A 24,321-nucleotide genomic window follows, 5' to 3' on the forward strand; every position below is an offset into this window, starting at 1 on the left:
AAAAGTATTGGTTGATTTTCCTAGCATAACATTATATTTTTTACATAGTATTTACACATATATATATAGATAGATATAGATATATATAGATATAGATATAGATATATATATATATATATATATATTTGTTATTAGATATACAGATGGTAGTATACATGTCGTAAGTTTTATTTTCATCAATGAAGTACAGAAACTTATCTCAACATTGGGTGAAAATGGATGTGAAATATATGTCACATAACATAATTTTTAGGATTCATTGTAATAGTTTGCAATGTGAAATACATCCGCCTTCGGTCAGAGTTGTCACTCAGTTGCGCACGGCTAAGAAGTTCCACAGAAAAAAGAAAGGGCAAAGACATTCATACTTTTCCTTAGCATACCAGCGACAGCTTTAAATAAATAATCCATAGACATGGAAGCTAACGGCTAATGTAACCAATTTAATTACACCGTGAATATATCAAGCTCTGTGAAAAGAGGTCACATTACCCTTGCAGTGTTACCAAACGAATGTTCTCTTTTAATTTAAAGGCTGGTCACATTTAATAGTGTTAAACAAAGAAAATGTAATTATTCAGGATACATCATTAAAAGATACCACAATTAGCCCATCAGCTATTGATCAATGCCTTCGGGAACTGAGGCGTGCAAAGGTGTCTTAACTAGCTAGCACATTCAGAACAAACAAAAAAGGAATATCTGCAAAAGACACAATAGAATCATCTTTACAGCTGAGTTGATTAAGCAAACGTCAAGCAAATGGTTCATCTTGGGTTTAAATCAGGCTTCATGTCTCTTTCTCCTCTGTGAACTCAAATCAAATAAAGACTAAAATGCCAAATAACTGCACAAAAGGGGAGCCAAAAGTAGTATCACTTGGTGTCAGCCTGGCTGGGGGACCACTTCAGAAAATGTTAGGCTGTCTGGAGCAGGGAAACCAAAAGGTCAGGATGCACTTAACCTCTCGGGAAGAGGACTGTCACTTCTCCACTCGTTCTGCACTAAACAAATTCATCCCCCTGAGACTGAGTCATACGGGCCTGTTTACCAAGTCAGGATGAAGGGCAATATGGTGCAACTCCACCATATATATCACACATGTTTAGCAACTTAAAAATATCAACCCCAAAAGATATATGTATATCAGCTGCTTTAATTAGGAAAAAAGTCCTGTGGGAATGTTTGAGAATGAATTGCAGTTCAGTCACTTCCCATCTGTGTATTTTGGAAAAGAGAAATACAACTCCTGTAGATGGTGTTAAGTCTGCCAACTTTTTTAAAACATATCGTTGATATTATTGAAAGATGTCAAATAATTAAGTACATTTCAAATGTCAAATTCTTCCTTTATCCTGAGTTACTGTGAACCCAAATACCAATAAATCAGCACACCTTAAAATGCTACTTTCTTGCTTTCTGTAGGCTTATACTAAGAGTTGTAGTAGACTAGGAAGAGAGGATACAGAATATAAATGATGCAGTCGTTCTGAACATGAGACAGAGTGCTGTCCACAACGAGTTGACTTTTTGAATAACAAGCACATTATGCAATCTGACAGGCGTCTCACACAGAGACACTTAAACTGCACTCTGTCTGTGCGTCCAGACGAGCATTTTTAGTGTGGTCTATAGGCCTCCTGTATACAAATCCACACACTCATAAAAACACCTTTGCTAACTCATCATACATGATCGCAAACACGGAACATGAATGATTCAAGAAGCTACATGAATATTCTAGACTTCTTGCCTTGTGTAAGACAGTGGTTTCAAATCCTTTCCCTTACTGATAAGGCACAGCATCGAGTGGTAATGAAATGAAAAGAACATGCAGGCTCCATTGAAATTGTAATGAAATTATTTATACTGCACAAAAACTACTGCATAAATATATTTCATCCAGAACGAGTGAAATATTTGTCTCCAGGGAGACGCTCAACGAGACTTACTGAAGGATAAATAAAACCGCCCTCGCAACATAAACTGAAGTAATCAATCTAGTTAATTAAATTAATCTCCCAAACTCTCAGGGAAGCTGTGAATCATAGCTGTGTTCAAAACAAATATGCTAAGAAAATACCCAGATCAGTGTCACCTGTGTATACTCATTCCTTTAAGGCGGCATTCAAAATACAAATGAATAAGTAATGCTCAAAGATTGTTTCAAATATTATGTTGTTCTTTTCCCTCTCCTCAGTGTGTGTACATGCACAGCCAACTGATTTTCCACAAAAACCAAGAAATATGTTTTATGCATGAAGCTGGAGCAGCAGAGGTCCTTCAAAACCTTTGTTTAAAACATGCATGAGCCTCAGACACATTAGCAACCTCTGCCATGTGTCATCTAGACATCTACTACATGAAGGTGTGAAGTATAACGCAAAGTCATCATGCTGTGAGTTTACTAGAAACCTTTATGCCAGCTATGCAATGTACAACCCCGGGGCAGGGTGAGAAAGAGTAAACATCAGGGAGTATTTGGAAAAGCACAGAGTATTTGCTGATTCTACAAGAAAGCTACAGATTGGACTGAAGGTTAACCAAGCAAGAAAAGCGTGGTTGGCAGGCTGAACTACTGAACATGTGATCAATAGCTGCGGGGGTAGAATTCAGAAGTGAGTAAATCTCTCTGGTAATCTTTGAGCAAAGCAGAACTCACTCGTACCAGTTTTTCACTGAAAGATATTATAGTTCTCTATGTCTGAAAATCATTCAGCAAGAATCAAATAAACCCAGAAGCGCAAATCTGGAGCCGTTGAAGTGCGGTGTGAATTTCAGATGTTTGCGAGACCCTACAGCCAAACATTTTGGAGGCGAAATATTTTTATTTGACAGATGACAACGATGCCTCAACACCAAGGAAAAACTTGGTGGCTTGTTTTGCAAAACCAGTCATTCGTTATGTTTTCAGTCCGAGTGGCATCCGCCTGAGAGAATGGCAGCACAGAACAGAGCAGCAGCCCAGGGGGGTGACTCTGCTGCTGGATTATTTTCTTACCTTCTTCTGGCAATCCTTAAAATGTAATCCTTCACTGTATTTAAAGTTTAAATATTTCTTTCAGCCAATACATCATTATTTGATTTTCCATTTTCAATATGAAATCACTCATCAAAAATAGTGCCCTTCTATTTCTTTCAAATTAGAAGGTGTCCAAGAAGTTGGACCAAAGTCTCCTAATTGGAGTTTCTTCTCATACATTGATAAGATTGTATTCGCACTTTTATAAAGAGGATATTTTGCTCAGAGCTTTCTCATCTCTTCAGTCCAATTTCAGTCTGTGACACTTTTTAAAATACTTTCAAAGAAAAGTTTTTCTTCAGCTGCATTTACAATCAACTTGGACCCGCTATCCTTTGAAATACATTCCATTAAAAGTTCCAAATCTCCAAGTAAATATTCAGCGAGTACTCTCTGGGAACACTTTGTCCCTCCTTCCCCTCTTTCTCTTCCTTCAAATAGCTCTATGATAGAGCAGTTTAGACTTGTCTCATGTACTTTCCACAGTCGGGGAGGAGACTCATAATGATGTTCATAAATCTTTGAAGCAAGAGGAGAGGAGAAGAAAACTGATGTTTAAAGCAGATAGCGTTTGGATGCAGAAAAGAAGCATGTGGGTTAGAAGAGAGGGATTTTTGATGAAGAATTAAAGAACGCTACAGTCAATCAATCATCAAGGAATCAGTTAAAATCTCATTTTGAAAAAAAAATGACTGATGAACAGATATCATCTAATCTATCTAATGGTATTATCATTCTGCAGAGTATGTTGCGATGATTTATAGAGCTTCAAGGCAACTGAAATGCTGCATTCAAGTTGCACTGTGTGATGAAGTTTTACATTGCCTTGACACAATAAGCCTTTCATATTCTGCTCTTTGGGCTACTGTGGGGTGCTGGACAGGAAAAGGCCAGGATATTAAAGGTGACTAAAGGTCAACAGGCCTCCGCAATTAGCAAACACATGGCAGGTAAAGGAAATGGGCGGTCACCATGGAGAGGCAGATTAACCTTATGAACCCCTATTGTGAAATATACCCGCCTGTTAGTTCAGGTAGGTGATGGGTTTGGAAAAATAATAATAATGTCAGCCACCATAACAACAGAGAAAGAGACTGAAACTGAATATACCTTTGTACGCACATGCAAATGTTTCCATACAGTGACGTGAGAAGGCGAGCTGCATGCACAGGTCACAGATACAGAGACACAAAGACAGATTAATGAGCAAACAGGCAAGATGGCTTCCATAACAACTCCTGCGGCTCACAACAATGTTAATCACGGAGCTCCTGGCACAGACAATGCAACATCTTCAAGTGTGGGGGGGAGACAGAGAAACGTGGAGGGTGTAGGAAAGACACACACACACACACAAACACACACACACACACACACACACACACACACACACACACACACACACACACACACACACACACACACACACACCTCCCAGAGGTTGTCTGTTACAGCCGGTGATCTATCCAGTTTATAGCTGATGAACCACAGTTGAACCCAAATGGAATGAGGCATGGCAATCTTCTTTATTTAATTAATTATTTTTTTAAATATTTGAAGAAGATGTTTTCAAAGTCTGTGCACACAGAGTTGGTAAATAAAGCAAATCAAGTAATATTCCCAAAGAATGTAAACATAATTTGTATTCCTTTATTTGTTTATTTTTTGGAGGGGATGGGCTACTAAACTGCAAAAAGACATGTCCTTATAATTGTTACCTTCAGATAGATGCCTTATACAGCCACATTGACTTACTACTCACACTAAGAGATTGAACACCTGGGGCTGCAACAAGACAAATACATGGCAGCTTTAATGAGTTCTCTTTAATCAATGAATAGACATTGTGAAAGGAGACATTAACCCTGATATCCTTTTCTCATGAAAAAACTCCCGAAAGGAGAAGAAAATATTTCATTAATTATTCAGATGCAATTAATTTAAAGTCAGACCCTCACATCACAAGATCTCTTTACTACGAAACATTATCTTAACAACAGATGATTGTACCTTTATGTAGAATTCCTCTTATAGGAAGGAATAATAAATGAAATATCTCAATAATAAATGTTGTTAACCCTGGGTCGACTATTATGCTGTATAAGTAGAATATGTTTTCCCATCTGTAACACAATTGAAGAATTCTTATCTGGAGTTTGTGAAATACACACTTGATGGCATTCCTGTGCCTGAATGTCCTCCTGTTATGTTGCTCTCCATCCTCTTTACAGACACTTGGAATAGCTCTTGGGATAGGACTCCTGCCATCAGTGGTGGGCTGCAACATCTCTGCTGAGCAACCGACCGAACCATCTCACCATCCTACGCTGTCCAGTGGCAGATCCAATAAATACTTCATCGCTGCTTCTCCCTCAGAAAGCTCCTTCAGGAATTAAAATAAATCTTGTTTTTCAGACCTACACTGGAGCAGATGTGTCACTCAAAACTCACAACAAAGTCTACAGTGGAGTTTGTCTATTTTCTCTATAAATATTTCAAGGGTTAATAAATTGCCAATCTGTCAATAAAGATTGGACTAAGGCAACCAATGGGCTTATGATTGTTAAAAGTTGTGCCGTAAAAAACTTGAGTGTTTTGAATGAAAAAATATACATAACGATATTTTCACTTGTATTTTAGTATAACAAACATTTCAACATGACTACAAGCCTTTATCCATGCAAGAAACTTGGTAGCATATTAATTAGCACGTATTAATAACATAACTTCCCTTTGTTCCTCTAAAAGTTCCAGAAAGCATCCTACATTGTCATAAAAAAGCTACAGTAAATATAAAATGCACGATTGTATTAAATAAATGATTGCATGTTACTATTTAAGGAAATATGTTTTTTCCCACCCTCATCATTAAACTTTTTGACAGAAATCAATACAGACATCAGGACATTGCTCTACCAAAAGACCACCAGCAATCCTCAAATCATTTTCTGACAGTCTAACTTTGCCAGATAAATAATTAATTCCCAATGTTCTTTCTTTGTAAATGGCTGCCATGCAACCATGGCCAGATAAAAAGGTTGAGTTATGTCCATACCTGTTATAATTCCACAAAGTAACAGTGGGACTAATTATTGTGGCATGACAAAACGCGCAGTCTGGTTTTCGGCACATTTTTTAAATACCCCAGTAATTTCTAATTAAGCGAATCCATACCTGGCAGAAATCACTTTTTACATTTCTGAATCTGTGCCTTGAGCCTCGAAGCAGAGCCCAAAGCAAGTTTATTGCAGGCATAAAAGGATGAATTAACAACTCCCACACGTACAGTAACATGCAATTATGTAATTACCCATTCAAAAAGCTGTTTATTTACAGGCGGATGATTGATGTGAAATGCTTTAAAGTATTATTCCGCTGTTGATGGTTTCTTTCTTCTTTCTTCAAAACTGCCAAAACACAGCATCATCTTTTCCATCAATCTCAGGTCCTGGTGTTAAATTCAAATGTCTTCTACTGCGAGGCTATTTTGAACTTTGAGCCGCCCATGAAGCTGCGTTTCTTTTTCTTTGGAGCTCGAGTACATTTATAGGTCAAGTTAGATGTTATCTGATTTGAGGCCCAAGCACAGCCTTTTATCGATGTGGAAAAGCTGGCCTTTCTGTCAACCTCTGTCTCGGTCTCCAGCCGCCTGTATTCCCTAGATTAGTCCGGGCAGCTGGCTCATTTTCTGACCTGAATACCTCACCAGCAGAGAGGAAGAGAGCCCAGGCTGAGAGAGAATGCAGAAAAGGAGATAGTATGAAGAAATGTGAAAAGGATAGAGAGAGAGAAAAGTCGGTCTTAGATAGAAGAGAGGGGTCAGAATACTGACTGACAGAGGGAAGGAGCGTTATTTAATTTCAGAGGCTTTTCAGTATTTTATCTGTAATGCAACGCAGCGGATGAAAGCAGGATGAAAGTCAGAGAGCAGACTTTTTTTTAAGCCCTCATGATCCTCTAGTTTTCGGAACAGATAGTTCTTTAGAAGATAAACCAATAATACTCTTATTGTCATGCTTTATTTCTATGGCTGTACACACCTCAATACATTTTTATATTTCACATCAGCAAAGCAGACACAGCTTAACCATCACAAGTCGTCTCTGGATTGGTGACGTGGCAGAACGCGACCCAAGGAGCAGTTTTGAGTACCTCACAACGTTTTTATATGTCTGCGGACAGATTGTGGGATCGAGATATCACTACAACTGTGCAAGATTCAGTCAAGAACATTACAGAGGTGTAGTTGACATCAAAGTAAAGGTCATGTTTGAAAGTGGCTGTGGTCAATGTGTATTACAATGTGAAAAAAGATTGTCAAGTTGCTGCCGCCGGTGGTCAAGTTGCATTGTGGGTCATGTGTATTCCATGTTTTGACAAGATGACTGGAATAAAAAAGACAGTATCTCCGAATCGGCTGCAACCATTTTATTTTAACGGTCGATTGGTAGTCTGACAATGCTAATGGCGAGCCATGCTTAATATCTATCATTCGTTTTAAAGAAATTATCTCAAAACTGAAAAACAGAAACATTTTGTCATAAGGTTTGATCCAATGCCTCCAAGATAAAGCTGTAAAAGCATAAATGTAGTGTTTTGTTCTCACAGCTTACATAATATGAACCCATGTTTCCTTTCATTTATGTAAGACAAAATTCCAGTCACAAGCAACAATACAAATGCGTGGGAAGTAAAAACGTAACTGTCTTTGGGTTGTCAACCAATCAATCACAGCAACTGTCAGTGAAAAGATAAGTCTAAGAAATGATTAGTTCATATACCAAGTTATCTTTTGTATTTGAACTCCAACTAAAAATGAATCAATCATGAAATCTCTGCAATGTTTAATTCTGATTATTACATTTAGATTCTCTCTTATTCCATTGCCTCTTTCAGCCTTTCCTCACTTGTTCTTCTTCCTTTTACTGGACTGACAGCTGCAGCTGTGACAGGCCTTTTCATTCCCTTTTCCATTTTTGTAATGAAAGATAAAGGGAGGTAAAAAACAAAAAATAAAAAGAAGGGTTCGACCCACACACACAGGAGATTCAGTTACATTATTGACTTGTCCCCCACAGTGTTCAAAAAGCCTGCAGATTTCATCTAAGCAGCAGAAGAAGAAATAAGTCCACTCTGCCACAGGAACCTTAACCTCTAAACAAGCGATTTCAACCCAGGACTGACAAACCAGTGTTAGCATCGCTATCGCAATGACATGACAGCTGTAGCTGAAAACTGTGTGTCTCATCATCCATCAGAAAGAGCCGGTCACAAACACATGACAGCAGATAGCCTACTGTCTGAGGTAACTGCCAGAGTGAAGAGTTTACACTGTACCTTTACGTACTGCATTGTAACATAATCCTTGTCTGTCAAATGGATTATGATATGTCCAAGACGATGTTTCTGGGTGAATGTGCTATTCTTTTCTTATACTTGCAGGCATGCTAGCTGGACATTCAGATGCTCACCAGAGATATTATATCTAGTATATTGCAAAACCTTTAGCTCATTTTTCATCATGGGCTGTAGGTGAGGTTTCTATAAGGATGAAGCTAAGTGCCTGAAAGTGCCGCTACATTCAAGATTAATGAATTAATACTGTAGTCAACGTTTATGAATCATTGCAAAGAGTTTTATGCCAACTTGTACCACTCTCATATAAGTCTGTTCAATATTACGATCAGACAAGAAACTGTTCCTCTGAGTATAAATAATCGAAGTGAAGACAGATGGCCTTACTCCGGACAAACAAGGAACACTTCATCATATTAAGAAGAAAAAAAAAAAAAAAAAGTAATAATCTTTTCACCTAACTATCGGCAAGAATGCAAAAATCCACATTTCCAAAAATGTCAAGAAATACCTTTAAAAAACATGATAACACCTTTTTTTTGTTTACATTGCAAACCATATTATAAACAACAGAGCCTTTCCATGTGATGCTGCATTGATTCAAATGTATGTTTATGTGCCTTTTTCTTCCCTGCATCACAGATATTTAATATGTATAGCCTGTGTATGTTTTTTGAATGCAAATGTATGTTGGCAGGTGGGGAATACACTTGTGGGATGACAGTGCTCTTTAATGTTTTATAACCACCTGACAGTTCAGAGCTACTAGTTTTTCTCCTCTCCTGTAATCTTAAATGCCTTTTTATCTCTAATCCTCATAGACAAAAGGAAAATAAATCACATTTTCATCTCAGTCCCAGTTCACTGCTCAAGTTGAATCAGTGTTGACAAACTAGGACTTCAGCTTTTCAAACAAGTCTTAGCTTGAAAACAATGATTTAGCCAGAGAATACAATTTCATCCACCATTGACTCAGTATAGGCCATATTCACCACTGAAACATGCTTTATTTAAAACATGCACATTGTAAGCCATACCATGTTGTAACTGTATGCAGTGTGAGTGTTTCATGTGCCAGCTGTGTTCACATTTGTATGAATGTGTGTGCTTTCTGAGAGAGATGAAAAAACCTGAGGGCTTTTCCTTCTTAAAAGCCCGGCCCCTCTGAACTACCACAATCCAGACATGAGCTCTCAGGCTGATGAGAGAATTTAAATTGGAATCTGTTGAAAAGATGTTTCTTATCCTCTACTACTAGATTTTATATAAAAACCAAGAACGTTTTTAGTTAAAGCCTTAAATTCAGTTATGAATGAATACATCTTTGAATACACGAAAGGGGAACTTTTTGAAAGATCAAACTTTATTTTGAGCTTAGCTCTTTTCAATTTGAAGTGTGTCAAATAAATGGAAATAAGGTCCCATTTTGCAGACTTTACTTGCATAACCATTTTTTCTAAAATATAGCCCTCACTGTGCCCTGTGAACGGTGGGTCTTTAACTTTTTCTGGGAAATGAGCAGGTCAGATACCATGGAGCGAAAGGGAATGTACTGATTCTGAAAATGCCTTTAATTGCTTCAGCGAGACAGAGGCGAGGATGGTGGTCTACTGAAAAAAAGTGAAACAAGTCAGCCAATAAATGGCTATTGTATCTGTGTCAGAGCTGAATGGTTGGCGTAATTGTTCTTAATGAACTTCTGGATTACAGATGACTTGACTGGCATTAACCATAATGACTTGTCTTTGAAAGAAAAGAAAAACAAACTTCCTCTCCAAGAACCTTGCCGCTGTATTCTCTCTTTTAACATCTAGTTGGAACCTAAAATAAGAGAAAGCTATGTATAACTCTCATGTGAAATGTTTACCACCAGACTCAGGGACAGTTTCATCCCACAGGCAATAAGACTGTTAAACACCTGAACTGTTGAAACAAAATCCATAACATTCATCTGGCTGCTATTTAGAAATTATTTCTCTATTTATCTAATACAGTATATCATATTCCAATAACTTGCATATAGACTCTTATTGCACTATTTCACTTTTTTAAACTATTTTTCCTTTTTATATTACTATTTACTATTTACTTGCACTATATTTTTCTGTTTACCTATTTTATTGTGTTGCACTGTTGGAAGAGCCTGTGACCTAAGATGTTCATCATCATAACTACACTGTAGCTATGTTCGTATGACAAAAATAAAAACCTTGAACCTTGTTTATATGAGGTGCACAGAGTATTTTAGAATTTTAACATTACTGTTTTCAGGCTGAATGTTAAAAGCTGTCTGCAAGCACAACCTTTCTGTAAAAGGTAGAAATAAAGCTGCAAATAAAAATGCAAAGGGTAGAGTACAGGGGAGAGCAGTCTGGGGAGCGCTCCAACACCCAGGGGAAAGGAAAAGAGGTTGGAGCTGGTGCAGCAGAGCTGGGGGTTGCCGAGCGTGAGGTGAGTTCCAGTGGAGTTGGCATGAAACAGCAAGGTGACTGCAGAAAGTAGCTACAGGCTAAAAGACTATAAGGTCACTTTGAAGGAACTGGAAAGTTAAATCCCAAAGGACGATTTTCCTGAGGCAAGTTGCACACGATGTTCTTGCCTCAAACATCTTCTCTGCTGAGGCAAGACGAGGGCACCTGGATGTTGTCTCTGTTCTCAGTGAGAGCGCTCCATAATGATAAATATAAGCACTCCAACATCCTAGTTGTTATAATATGCATGGCAGCGTGCTAACAGTGGCATGCTGATGACAGGATCCTTTTCTCTAGCGCAGCAAGTACTTTTAACATTCAGTAATAAGCAGATATTTTAAACATCACTCTTCTGCTGATCAAGATTGTGGAAATCTCTATCAATTGGATCTCGAGGCAAGATTATTTTTAACCAACATAAGTAGTTCTTAATGCCCTTAGGAAAAAAAGTACATTTAAACATGACATTTACTGTCCAACGACTACTTCGAAAACCTCGTCTGCTAATGAAAAGCATGTGAAGAAAGCTAAAGCTACTCAATAGATCTTGAGGCGAGACTGTTTTGTTAAAAAAGGGGAAAAGTTCTTAGAAATCGTCTATTTAAAAATGTTGTTGTGTAATAAGAGTCACACAGGGATGCTAACATTCTCATCTAAGCTACTGCTAAGCTCTGAGAGGTCAACTGTTCCTCTGAACTGGCAGAAACATCTGTCATTTAGCCCATTTGGAAATTCTTAGATTTGGGTTGACAACTCAGAGGTGACGATACAAAATAATCAAGACCTATTTAAATAACAACTTATTTTATAATGTGATTTTTTTTTGCTTTATCTTTGATTCAGTTTACATTTGGTAACCTACTTAAAGACAATATTTTTGCTCACATTAACTTGTTTTTACTTCCTGAATTTGTGATTTTATATTGTTAGAGTTATCTGTGAGGTGTCCTGATTTTCACCAGAGACATTTGAAATGTGATGAAAACACGAAATACAATCTTTTCTAAATCAATCCACCAAGCCATGACAGTCCCCTTTCACAATGAAAGAAGGCAAACAGACCCCCATGCAAGTGTGAGCCTGTGTGTGACAGATTGTGTCAAAATCAATACACATTTATGTCTTATCATTGGGGATCGTGCACCTGCGATGCAGCACAGTGATTACAGTTAACCAAGCCATCTTTTCCCCTGTTACCCTCTTTTGTTCTCTCCAGCAATCTTCTTCCACTACAACAAGCTGTCTATTTCTATCTACCCTTAACCCTTTCTCTGCCTCCCTGACAAATAAACAAGCTTTTGTCGAGCTGCCCTGCTCATTAGGACCCATTGGCCGGACATGGCAAAGTATAAAGAATTTTAACCAGGTGATTCTCAAACAAAGCTTTAAAGAAATATAATGATGAAGAGTCAGGAAAATAAAAAAATATGAGAGAGAAATTAGTTTTTAGCCTGTAGTGGATCAAAAAAAGTCTAGTGGACAGATTTATGTGGAGGAATAAGATATGTATTTATCGGAGAATGGAAGAAATACAAATCTTCCCTCACATCACTGATATTCTTCAATAAACAGCTGCCTGTGAAAGTCTAGATTATTTATTGCATTTCGCTGTGTACTGTCTCACACACAGCCATCCACCCAACTGTGTACGCACACATGCACGCGCACACAACAAACTTTTTCCCTCTTTGTTGTTGCACTGCTGTTGCAGAGACAGGAAATGAAGGGAGCCGTATCAGCCAGTAATAACTGAGTGCTGATGAAGAAGCTCTGACCATGCACAGAGAGATGGAAACACAATGCGAACAGCACACTCTCACAGCCTGATCAATACACACCAGTGTTCAGCATTGACAACCAGAATAGAAAAACAATCCCACTCTATTTGTAGCCCACACATCCATTCATTGCTCGAGTCAATCTTTACTTCTTTTAATCATGATAAGAACATGTGTGCACCCTTTAGATGTCAAAACAAGTGTACAACACAGAGGTACACTATAGTTAAACCATCAGAAATATGTGGGAGTTCATGACCTATCAACCTACGGATAGAGGTGAAGAAATTCAAGGACCATAATTTCATTTAAAGTGTTTTAAGTAAAAGAGTATTAAAGGATTATGTGGGTGGTGTAATTTTTTTATTTTTTTTAAGGTTAGTGGAAGATGCATTGTCACTGCATGGCAATCTCATATGACAGAATTTTCTACAGACGCCTTAGTACTTAATGTAAGATTTATAGATTTATATTTATAGAGTACACCTGCCTTCAGGTAAATGGAAACCCTTAAGAATTAATTTACACAAAGCTGAAAAGCATGCAACACTGCCACCACATGGACCAAGTTACGTATTACAGCAAAAATAACTAATACATTTAGAAAATCACCCAGGAAGAACATTTTCTCATTGATAAGCTCAACTAAGGAAGTAAAATAAATAGTATCACACTTGAATCAATACAAAAATGTATTTGTAGTTTCAACTTGAATACATGCTTTTCAATGCTTTTTGTTTGGGTGGTGTTCAAAATCAGTGGAGTTGTGGTGCTGATGTGAGGATCTGAATCATTGCATCAGCGTTAAACATCAAACATTACTGTTTTGTGAATGTTTATTCATTTTCATTCTTACATGTTTCCATATATTTAGCTATTTTAGTTATGTGTAACAGTGTTTATTATTATTCACTTGACATCACCATGGTCCAAATCAGGTCAAATCATGATAACCTTTGTACTCATGAATGAACATTTATGAAAGTTTTGCATTAATGAATTTAAATTTGAAGAAGTTAAAGATCACATCCGAATGAAAGAAATTCAACTATTGTCCATAAAGAAAACACCATTTAGCAAAACAATTAAAAAGCTATCAAAACGGACTTTTCTATCCATTTATTCGCCTTTTTCGCTTGATTTTAGTTATTTTTAAAGTTCACTTTGAAAGATGTTAATGTGTATAATTGTATTACATACTTCTAATAAAACACTTTCAATCCATTGCCCTGAAGTTGTAAATCCACCTTCTTTTTGATATCCAACACTGCCCTCCTGCGGCACTCACATGGCATTACAGCCGGCAGAGGGCACACATCTCTCGGTGAGGCTGGTGGAGGACACACGGCTATCAGAAAGTGCAGCCACCCACCCGCAGCAGTAAGTTGGGCGCTGACAACGAACACAATCGGTATTTTCTTTAATCATGAACTGTACGTTTTTAACAAGTTGTTGTGCTATGCAGCCACCGTGGAAATAGGTTGAGATTTTGAATGTGGCTCGGAAGCAGTCACATGGTTTTTGCATGGTCAGTGAAGACACATCAGTGTGTGCAGAGCTGTACAGTCTGTGGTAGAGACGCGTTCACCAGGCTTTAGCTGTCAGTGTGTGACACACACAGTTTCAACGAGACCTGCTGACACCGGGATTCCCATCTCAGCATGCCTCACAAGAGCAAAAAAGAAAAGGTAAAGTAGATGTTTGATGCAATGGTACTTTATTACATGTTACCATTATATAATTTGGGTTAATGTGTTTCATTGATTCTTCACTCCTTAGGAAACTAAACCTGGAAGATCTAAAAAGTCTGGAAGTAAAAATGAACCTGCAGACGACCAAGATGTAAGTATTTCTTTACTTTTCTCTGTCCAGACAGAACTTACATTGGCTTTTTTTTTTTAAATATATGCAAAACATAAAAATGCATTACTAGCATGTAGATAAAGTATTAACCTGTGCTGCTTTTTGTGAAGACACCACAGGATACTGCAATAAATACCATTAGCAAGCTCAGTGTACACAAGTTTTATTTGCTCTAATGATGATGTTACATTTATTTTTTATAGGAAACAAGCTCCTTTTATGCTGTTGTGAATTTTATAAAGTAAATATATTTTGTCTTTTGTGTTAATTGGTGTCCTAATTAACAAACAGCCTTGATAGCGCTTAGGAGGTTCACTATAAACTTCTTTTGACCTTTTTGTGGAAAATGTTTAGCATGAATGAAGGCAAAGTTTCTCATGTGACATTTCAGCATGATCTTATGACTTTATTTTCTCTGAAAACAGTGGCATTCAATCCTCCCCGTCATGACTTGTGCTCTGAGTATAATACGAGCCATTGTAGCGGCTATTTTCGTCCTTATAATTTTTGGCAGGCATCAGTAATGTTGAGTAACCTGCTTTGAGATTGGAAGAGACCTGATTGATTGACAGCTTGGCCTCCTGTTTGTTCCAATGACAGCTTTATCAGCTCCATCCATGCTCAATTATTCTGTCCACAGAGGTCCATCACAAACACTGTCAACAGATGCAGTGCAGTACACCGCCAACTATGATCAGGTTGCTTCATTGAGAATCACCTGATCTGATTCGGAAAGGAACTTGACCCTAGCCACAACACCCTCACTCCTTCTCTTTTCCTTTCAAGTCCTATGTTTTCCCCCTCATCCCTTTGGGTGTCCTGACCCTCTCCACTCCTTCTCCTGCTTTGAACTCCATGGGTGACACTTAAAGTAAAGTGATTCCTGTGCTATTTCCTTTGGGTGCAGGAACTACCTCACTCTACCTTGCTCCAGTAACGGGAGCTCTTCCTTTGCAACTCTTGTTTCTGCAGGGCTCCAATAAAAAAGTGCCTCCTGCAACTCAGTTGATGAGGGTGAAGCAGCCGGGGTCACACTCAGCCGTCAAGAGGGAGAAGAGGTTCAGCACTTCCTCCTTCCCACTCAGTGCTAACAGAGAGCTACATAAACTGGCTGCACTGGCAGGTATGCCTAACTAAATATAAAGTTTCTCTATTTTTATCTTCAATGCAACTCCACTACATTTCCCTCCTCTGTGACGACACAATGATAGGCGGTTACCCTTCTCCTGGAAAATGCTTGCTGACCTTAATCTAGATTGCATGTTTGGCCTATATGGATGAAGGGAATGCTATTAACAATTCATGGCCTTGGTGGATCCTCACAACCCCCTTTTTAACCTTTGCTCACTACATAATTTAATAGCCAAGCAGACTGCCCATCAGCTTTATCTGTAATGCAAATGATGTGCAATCAGCTGCATCTCCAGCCGTTCAGTGGAGGAAACAGATATTGCCCTGGAAGGACTCGCTCGTGTAAGATAACTCTGACCCAGACTGAATGGTCAGTGGTGGAATCTGGGCACAAGATGTAAGCCCAAATTAAACATGAATCCTAACTGGTGACATGTGTTAGAGCATCATGCAGCTGAAAGGCCTTCAATACACTTCAATACTGCACTTTAAAATAAGGTTAATCGGAAATACAGCCTGATGAAGATGTAGAAATAACTGGAAGCGTAGTTACTATAACAGAACCATCATTATACTGTCAGTTGTTAAATGTACCATGTTGATTTATCATTACGTATCACACTGATGCTGATTCTGAGACGAGACAGTGAGTGAGGTTGAGGTTTGAACATCTACATCAATCTTTCATGGCTTCTTTGTTTACACACCACATTACATTACATTACAGGATATGGCCTAAGTGGTTTCCTGTAAACTATACACAGCTATGCTTTGTTCTCATACTTGGATGAGCCTGGTGACACTACAGAGGAACCATTGAGGTGTACAGCCCAGAGGATTTGCAAGTTTGAGGAAGACACGGTCACAGTTGACTGCATGTGACAATTAATTAAAAATAAATACAAAAAAAAGTTTGGTTTTTCATTTAAATAAACAATTTCTGTGAGTAACTTGGAAAGATGAATGAGGCCACAGAGAGAAATACAAGAGAAGACAAATTGATTTTTGTTTCTAGCTAAAACTGTTGCCACAGGCTTCAGGATTCAAATGTGTGCCTTTTATATCTTACCAAATACTAAAAGAGAAAGAAAGGACATGTCGATCTGTAAGTGTGTACCCTGACAGCATCAAATAAAAATGCAATGTATATTTCTTGATCATGGATCCAATTTGAGACTTTATTTCCCTTTTTAAATGTTGAATATCAAGCGACTACAGACAACAGTCCTACTTGCTGCCGTGGGCAACATGTTGTCAATAGAAATACAATGCATGTTTGAGTAGAGGAGTAAACAGTGTGTTGTTCCAAGTGTCAGTAAAACATTTAGTGATGGGCTCATGTTACAGACAAAGGTTGCAGACACTCTTGGACAAATAGCTCAGCCTATGCTGCCATCTTCTGGCTGGAAATGGGAAAACTGCTGTTTCATTGGTTGAACTATTACAGTAAATTGTGGAGAATGTTTAGTAGTTAATGTCTAGCCTTTTTGTTATTAAAGTTAACCTATTGTTTCTCTCTGTTAGATGAATAATGGCAGTGTATGTTATGTGTTTTTAATGTCCACAAATCTATTGAAAATACCAAAAAAACAAGATGTTATAACTCTCAATACTTTTCTGACTTCCCTACTCCATCTGTTGCACTTAACTGCATTATCATTTGTTCATAGAAAATACATGGATCTCTAATCCTGGGACACATACAAACTATTTTGTCTTTATTAAAGTCTCACTAATTTCCTTAAACAGCTTGTCATCTGTCTATATTGCAATTATCTCACCCGAATGGACTTTTATGTTTAGTGATTTATTTGTAATGTATTTATTGTTTTGTGGTTGTCCACCAGCCCAGTGAAAGCAGATGCAACATTTGCTTCTATAAGTTACTCTGATGAAATTACTTTCAATGGAGGACTGTGCAAAACATAAACAATACAATAATACAATTAATGGGGAGCATGCTCAAGTGCAGATTAATCCACATTTGGTGCATTAGTGAGTGTTTACGTGATCAGGATGGTGTTTGTGTGGGCCTGACTCAAAATTTCAAAGCCTGTGTTCAAATTACTATTATGGGATGTGTTTTGTATTGATTTTGGAAAGTAATGGAGGTGTATGGCACAGAGAAATGGCATCACACTACACTAATAATACTGGCCTTCATGGTGGCTTTTGGTGTACTTAAGATTTGTTAGAGCGATTAAAATATATAACATCGTCAGAATACTCTTTTTTGTCTTATAAAAATCCAGAAGTCGTCCTGGACTATTTCTGATCTGGTACACTTTTTGAGCCTGTCCTCTCTTTAGGAAGTAAGTGGCAGCTATTAGAAAATACCGGTGCTCGTTGTCATGACTGAGGAATGTAATGGCACCTCTTGGAGAGGCTTTGGCCCCTCAGTGAGAGAATGCCAAGTGAGAACTGCTTAGTGATACTTGGCCTTCCTCTCCTGTCCTCTCCTCCCTTAACCTCGAGAAAAAAGAAAGAAGCGTTGAGAAAAAACTCAATCCACAATGAAATTATAACTACACCTGCTGAGACAAAAAAACCTTGCCAAATAATCCCGACACATATTTTGGGTAATATGTCTATAAAACATATAATATTTTGTGCTCAAAACTGATCATTTATAATGCTTTCAGACCTCAAACTTCAGTAGAACTCAGCGCTTAGTAATTGAAACATTACTTAGTAATAATTTCCTAATTGGCCAACATTAATTAGTTGTGAAATACATGCCTGACATTGCTTATTGTTGGAAAACAGCGCACTTCCTTTGTCATTAAATGACTGTGAAAGGACAGTGAAAATGGTCTTTAACACCACTGTTGTAAAAACTGTGGTCGGCCTTGTGACGGGAATGTGTTTTCACTTCGTGGGTCCTCTGATGAATCACATGAGAAGGACAGCTGCTTTATTATATAAAGATGAAATGCAGATCATATGCATTTGTTGCATTGGAGTTTTACTTTTTTGGTGTAGATTATTGGAATAATCGTCAGTCTAAATATACACAACCTTTATTGTGATATATATTGTGATATTCAATTTGTATGATATATATTTTTGACTTTAAAGAGATGTTTACAGTAAGTCCCTAGATGAACTTTCATACAGGCTGCATAATGCTGCTCTGAGCTGAAGCAGTTTCCTGCGCTGTGTGCCCGTGCAATTTATTTTTCTATCCTCACTTTCATTTCCTGTTTAGGCTAATTTTGTTAAGCACTGTACATCACCCAGAATAGAATAATGCCGCAAAGTCTGCCTTTGCCCTGAACATTGTGAGTCAGAAAGCCATCTCTCAAAATACATTATTATGTTACGAAAGGGCTGATTGAAGCTTAATTCAGTTCCTATTGTGTAATACTGTCTTTTTCATGTCTTTTTAAAAATGGATCTAATCCTTTCTCAGACTTCATATTATTTGCTCATATTCAGAATGACTGTGCCACACATTTACATGGTCTTTCATCTTGTGTTGTGCATAATCACACACATTTCTGTTGAATTTCTTTGGTTTCCCTCACTGAAGAGCTCTGGTGTTTGAGTCCACATTTAGCCTGTCTTCAACCTGTCTTCAGCCCCTCTTGCGGTTTCTTCTTGTCTACTCCTGTTCCTCATTGAATCCAAAGATTTGAGGCCCCCTCTGACCCTCTCCTCCACCTCCCTATGATAAAACACCAAGCAGAGATGACAGGAGAAAACAATGAGAGACTTTGAAGATTCAGCCGGGGCCTCTCTCTCACTCGGAGTAAGTTATTTCCAGCTGTTTATCCTAAATCAGATTATGCTGAAACCCCTGCTAATGGTTAAACTGTGGAAATGATTTAAGTCAATCTGATCTGAGATCTGTGGCAGGGCCTGCCTCGCAGAGCGTCACCAGAGACCAGTCAGTGGAGAGGAGGAGCCACACCGAAAATTCCAATGCATGTCCCGCCTCCGACGCACCCCTCAGCCAATCAGCTTCGCTCTCTGCAAGCAGCCTTTGCCTCCATTGCTCCAGAGCAGTCTGACCTCAGCCAATCAGCTGGCTCATTCACTGCTTACATCACTAACTAGCCAGTTCCCTCCAGCAGCAGAGAGCTTCATTTTCTGATCTGCTTTTGTGCTAAAATGGAGGCTGGCCTCTCGCCCTGAGTGGATCGCCTTCCTGGTTGAGGTTTAGATGTTGACATGCAATAAATCTGGAGACAGGATGGTTGTGGATGCTCCTAATTCCAATGGGCCTTTTCAGCCGGTGGCTCTTATGCACTTCAGAGGTACGTAAGGATATAATATTCCTCCTTTATGTTGCTAGGGTATTAAGGAGAGAGCTGTGTGTTGCTGTGCTGCTGTTCCCCTCCACTGGTTACTGCTTGTTACTCAGCATTCAGGCATTTCGCGTTTGAGATAACATCAGTGTTACTGTACCGTGGAAAGCCGCTTTATTGTGTTTAAAACAGGAACCGGGGAACGGTTATCCTATGGGTTGTGTGCATTAATGTGGGACGCGGCAGCTACATAAAAACTGGTTTTACTAGCTAGCTGCTCTCTGCCCATCCCCCCGCCAAGCTGTGATGTCAAAGGAAGTGAGGTCAGAGCCTAGGGAAGGGTCTTCTCCTTAGTTTTTCATGTTTGACTGTTTTTGTTTGATTCCCTATTTACACGTGCAATTATCAAGTAAAGCCTCTGAGGAAACGAATCGATATATCGTCTTTGCTCTTCAAACCCGTCTTAGCTGCTCTCCCGAGCCCGGCATTTTTGTCACACTCCAGTTCATCTGGGCTCAAATTGGTCATAGTGTGTAGGCTGTAGCCAGACACAGCTCTGCAGCAAGCAACCCCTACCTCCATCTTCCCAGCCTTTACCCTTGTGAGACACGTTTCTGTCCAAGCTACACAAATGAAACTTAAGCCGAATGTGTTTTATAAGTATATCTGTGTCAACATGACCCAGCCATAGCAGCAGTGTTTGAAGATTTAAACATCGTCCTCTGCCTCTTAATGTGTGCACAATGTACTGTCATGTTTGAAAGGCCCAGCCTGTTAGCACTGTACTCGGGTGCAGCCCAGCGTTAGATGAAGCGTCAGGCAATTATTGATCACACTCTATTGAGCCACAGAGAGGCCACTGCCTTGAATGACAACTCAGTGTTGATGAACAATCACACTCTCTCTGCCTCTTTCCTCTCTTTGTGTTTCTCTGTCACGCTGACCCCGTTCTGACCAAATGTCTTGTTACCCAGATCTTTCTAGATTGTGTCCAGAGTTGGCTGAAGCTGAAACCTGGTCTCTGAATGTGTAAAATGTTAGTCACTAATCATACTGTTTTAACTTCCCTTCTCCCATTTGGTTTTGATGTGGGGAACTGAAACTACTACTTAACCAATAACATGTAATGGATTTGTATAGCTGGGAGCTCCACACACTACAAAAATGATTAGGTGGCCCTTCAGCATTTGAACGAATACAAGAACATTTTATTTATATAGCTCAATATCACACATTTAGCCTCAGGGGGTTTTAATGCATGCATTTGCATTCCTAATTCACTACCTATTTAGACAGAATAATCCCTGGCCACCTCTCAGGCTTCACACCCCTACATTTACCTCAATATGTTTTAAGTGCACTAATGCCTGCTTGTAGACCCATGTGCATGTTATCAGACATTTTGGGGCACACATTTTGTCACCAAAGATACATTGTTGCACTGTGTGCCTGTGTGTTTCTTTTGAATGCAGAGCATCAATTTGAATAACCGGCACTGCGAAGCATTTGGTTGCCATTGTCTGTCACAAGGGAGCTTCCGAATTGCAGACATGACCGTGTCTATGTTGCATCTTTGAAACTATTTTCAAACTACACGATTCATGAAAGATTTATACCCCTATATATCCTGGATGCTTTCTCATGTGTTGCCGACAATCCAGCCCAAATAACTGTAATACGTGAATGTGGCCAACCTCGTTGCTCATATGGTCCCTAAACTGCAACACACTGTCCCTGTAGATGGATATAAATAGTAATCGGTCAATGTTTACATCGATCATAACATGCTGTCGATAAAGCAGAATGCCAAACCAGTCCTAACTCCAGACTTGACTGGCAGCTGCTCATTTGACCCATTTTTAGAGAAAAAATAGAAACTGTTGTATCAATGTGACTCCAGTTATATGTTGTCTTTGTTTTGAACAGGGTGTGGGGGCATTAAAATAAATCTCTCTGTTCTTCACAAGACAAGATACACGTGTGTGTGTGTTGTGTGTGTTGTACGCACATGCTTGTCCTCCTCCTAAGGCTTCTGTTGGCTCCATTAATAGTCGTCACATTATGGTTAAGATCCATTTTGGGATCACAACACAGGGACTTTTATTTGTTATACAACAACCTGCTTGATATTTTAGCAGAACTGGAACTCCCTAAAACCGGCAGACAGACTTATGTAATAGGAGCAACGTAAGTCAGAAAGGTCAGGGGTGGAAGGCATGGAAAGACATTCCAGTGCAGCTTCATGTCCCAGTGCAACCACCGAGAAAAACACAACACTCATTGCCAAAGAGTGTTGGCGAATGGTAATGAATAATTGCAAGTTACTATACTCTACTTTTTTATGTTGCTGTTCCCCTTGTTTCTGTTAGTTATCTGGGTTGAAGCTGGTGCACCTCAGTTGACCTAGTAGACCTCAATCTAATGCATGTGCCCACTTTAGAGACAATTATGATAATGGTAAATGTGTGGAATGAACATCAATCTCTTATGTGTCAGGCGAGCTGGCACTGGTAGTGTTTTTGCTGTGTGTGACATTGACAGGGCGTTTAGCCCCCAAATCTTCATGGAAATGGCCGTTAGTGGCATCTCACAAACGTACCCTCTCCTCTGGAATTCCCAACCTCTCACTGTCATCAAGATAAATTGGCCGACTTGAAAGTGACACTGCAAGAAGTGTGTGTGTGTGTGTGTGTGTGTTTGTCCCCGAGCCAAGTCTCCATTATGTCTGAATAGGATATCTCTCTCCTTACCTAGAATCTGCCTATTTGCAAGAATGTCATGTGTGTGTGTGTGGCCTTCTCTGGCCTCTGTCACTCTTGTCACTTGTATACATTCATCAAATTGGGGCATGAGTAAACTTTACTTGCCTATTTCCCCCCTCTGTTTTTATGAAGTTGTTCCAGCACTGTTCCTTCCTGTTACACACCTGCATTAGTTTGTTTATTTGCTCATTACTTTCATTCAAATTAAACAAGACAGAAGGTAGCCACCAAGAACAAATTCATTTATTTTAGAATAATTGGGTTTCATATATATTCCTGCATTCATTTAGTATGTTTGCAGTGCTCTGTTTGCCATCAACAAATTGTTATTATTTATTATTTTTCCTTGTTTGAACCCCTATGCCAAATTCATAAATCATAATTTGTCCCACAACATCATTTTCTTATCTCCGTAATTGGAAATGTTCTGCCCACAGGTTACCGTCATTGAGGACAAATGGAATTAATCTATTATGTTTGCCTTTTATGTATATTCCCTGTACGTATCTGATCAAATTCACTTCACCCATGGCGCCAACGTCCTCATTCATGTTCAGACACAGCCTCCCAGCCCGCATGCAAGCCTATTGTGGACGCCACACCCTTTACTGATTAGTAATTATGGGGTATAGAAGAGAGCAGCTTTTGCTTCATGTAAGGAGTATTTGCACACTGCACTCCCCTACCTCCATTTAGAGCAGTAGAATATGATTTTCATAAGAACAGTTGCATAATCTTATGTAAAGCTACTGTAGATGTGCTGTGTGTTGGCAGTGATTGTTATAACTAGGGATGCTCCGATCGCCAATTTTGGGAGTAGCATGAAGCTGCAGCGTCGGAGACTGCAGTCTCAGGACCGCACTCCCTGGACCCTAGTTTTTCGTGACACTGCCACCTAGCGAGCAGGAGATATGAATATGAACGACAACGCAGAGAATGTGAGTAATGTGAAGTGCTTTTAAACTTGTATTTGTTTAACATTAATAACAATTCCGGTGTCTTGAAATGAAGTGTGATTAGCTAACGTTAACTATGATAGTCTTAAAGGTCCCATGTCCTGCTTTTCCGGTTATTACCCGTCCCCTTGTGTGTTATGAAAGTTTTTCTGCATGTAAACGGTGTGCAGAGTCAAAACCCTCAAAGTACACCCTGTAGCGAGTAAAACTCTAAAACAGAAAATACCTCCCCAAAACGCCCCGTTGGTGAAAAGTCATCATGACGTCATCATCCATTTGATTCTTCCGTGTACGTGCTTACGAAAGCACGTACCCGGAACTAAATGGGCTAATCCGTGGAGCCGTTAAATTACGTCCGCGGAGCCTTTACGTTAAGCCCCCGCTGATTGGTCCAAATTGACCAATCCACACACACACTCAGTGCAGGCAGACCTGCTGATTTCTGCTCCGTGCTAAAGGCTGATAACAGACAGTTGGGATCGTGGCGAAATTCTCTCTGCAGACCCATTCTCACAGCGTTTATCAACCTTTTTCTTACTCAATATCATGCCACACTTATTGTTTTTACTTCGGCTGTGACTTTGTGTGTGCTCAGGGTGAGTTTGGCTGTGTATCGCTAAACAAGGAAACAACACCTCCACGGAGCTCATTGCGATTCACAACGTCCCAACCAATCAGAGCACACTGTGCTCACAGGGAGGGTGGGGGCTGGAGCTATTGGAGGCCTCTCGCC

General features: G+C 39.2%; 1 protein-coding gene across 4 annotated transcripts in view; it reads left to right on the forward strand.

The window, feature by feature from the left end:
• Positions 1–14,163: 14,163 nt before the first annotated feature.
• LOC104944298 (serine/threonine-protein phosphatase 2A 56 kDa regulatory subunit gamma isoform) overlaps positions 14,164–24,321 on the forward strand; it is a 27,597-nt gene continuing 17,439 nt past the window's right edge. For 2 of the 4 annotated variants that reach the window (XM_010769815.1, XM_010769816.1), the window contains exon 1: positions 19,692–19,879. In XM_010769815.1, the coding sequence (XP_010768117.1) occupies positions 19,786–19,879 (94 nt within the window). In that variant the 5' untranslated portion in view covers positions 19,692–19,785. Of the gene's footprint in view, positions 14,315–14,405; positions 14,469–15,461; positions 15,613–19,690; positions 19,880–24,321 lie in introns of those variants that run through there. The other 2 variants (XM_010769818.1, XM_010769817.1) reach the window with 2 other exon arrangements.

This window comes from Notothenia coriiceps, unplaced genomic scaffold (assembly GCF_000735185.1).
Source record: "Notothenia coriiceps isolate Sejong01 unplaced genomic scaffold, NC01 NC01_scaffold00007824, whole genome shotgun sequence".
In the NCBI taxonomy this organism is placed as follows: domain Eukaryota; kingdom Metazoa; phylum Chordata; class Actinopteri; order Perciformes; family Nototheniidae; genus Notothenia; species Notothenia coriiceps.